The sequence below is a fragment of the Octopus bimaculoides genome, chromosome 9 (assembly GCF_001194135.2).
Source record: "Octopus bimaculoides isolate UCB-OBI-ISO-001 chromosome 9, ASM119413v2, whole genome shotgun sequence".
Classification (NCBI taxonomy): Eukaryota; Metazoa; Mollusca; class Cephalopoda; order Octopoda; family Octopodidae; genus Octopus; species Octopus bimaculoides.
The window spans coordinates 32,683,962-32,685,132 of NC_068989.1; the positions used below are offsets into that span (position 1 = coordinate 32,683,962).

The 1,171-nt window shown below is 33.0% G+C and overlaps 1 protein-coding gene across 2 annotated transcripts in view; it reads left to right on the forward strand.

The window, feature by feature from the left end:
* Positions 1 to 940: 940 nt before the first annotated feature.
* Positions 941 to 1,171, forward strand: part of LOC106880362 (cyclin-dependent kinase 5) — an 81,177-nt gene continuing 80,946 nt past the window's right edge. Inside the window, exon 1 of one of the 2 annotated variants that reach the window (XM_014930247.2) lies at positions 941 to 1,052. In XM_014930247.2, coding sequence (XP_014785733.1) covers positions 1,016 to 1,052 — 37 coding nt within the window. In that variant the 5' untranslated portion in view covers positions 941 to 1,015. Of the gene's footprint in view, positions 1,093 to 1,171 lie in introns of both variants that reach the window. The other variant, XM_014930248.2, reaches the window with a different exon arrangement.

Below are 1,171 nucleotides of genomic sequence, written 5' to 3' on the forward strand. Positions count from 1 at the left end.
AAAACAACTATTAGGGGTGTATAGTAACTCGACCCAAGACGGAGAATTTTTGGTGCTCAATTCAGCTGTATTTGTAGGCCTCACGCACGTTAGTTTCTAGTTAGACCACCGAACTATCACGTGGACAGCGGCCGTTCATTGGATAAAATCTCGGTTGTGCACATGATTGAATTGTGATTTCTATGTCGGAAAATGCGATATCGAATTCAATGCTATACATATTTGCATTCATCAATTCAATCAGTCACCACTACAGACCAGGCCAACAACCAACCGGCCGTGACAACATTTAACAGATGAGTAGTGGTTAAACTGGACCAAACTGAAGGGAGCCAAGATTTACATGTAGTTAATATTTGACTGTGTGAGAATGAAATTTACAGAAAGAGTACAAGGCTTACAGTACCAAAATACGCAACCAACAATAACATAAATGGTTGAGTATCCCGTTAACCCATGTATCATTAACTTAAATCTTCCGACAAAAACACTTTGAATTACAATAAAGTCCATCTGACAGTTTCCACAGTGTTCCTATCCATCGAATTTCACCCACAACATTTAGATTAACCAGAAGTTTTATAAATGCAAAGTGTCATGTAGTGATATCGAACCCGATTAACTGAATTTCTTAACCATTTGGGTATACATAAACTTATTAAACACAAACGTATGTATTTCCACAGAGAATATTCTACAGGGTGGGACACGAGAAGAAAAACGAAAAATGTGGGAGTCTATCAGCAAATTTCATACTTCGACACTGTGCAGATTTTAAACAAATATATTTCGAATATTGAGATCTTTAGTTTTCATATTCTGTTTGTATAATGATTTAAATTTTACAAAGGGAATTCACAATTTACTTTTAAATTTTAAATATTATTTATAATAATAATTAAAAGGATTATTTACTTACAAATTATCTCTTTTGTTCCTATTTTCCCCACAATTCGAATCTAATTAATATTATAGCTTTACCTTAAACATATTGCTCCGGAGTTGAGAAAAAAAAATGCAAAAATACGAGAAGCTAGAAAAAATCGGCGAAGGTTTGTTCACTTTTTAAGGATATAATGATATATCTAATAAGTAACTATAGGTTTCTCGTTACAAAATTTCTTTGCATTTGCATCTGTTTATATTTCTTTTCAAGTTTAATCTACAATTG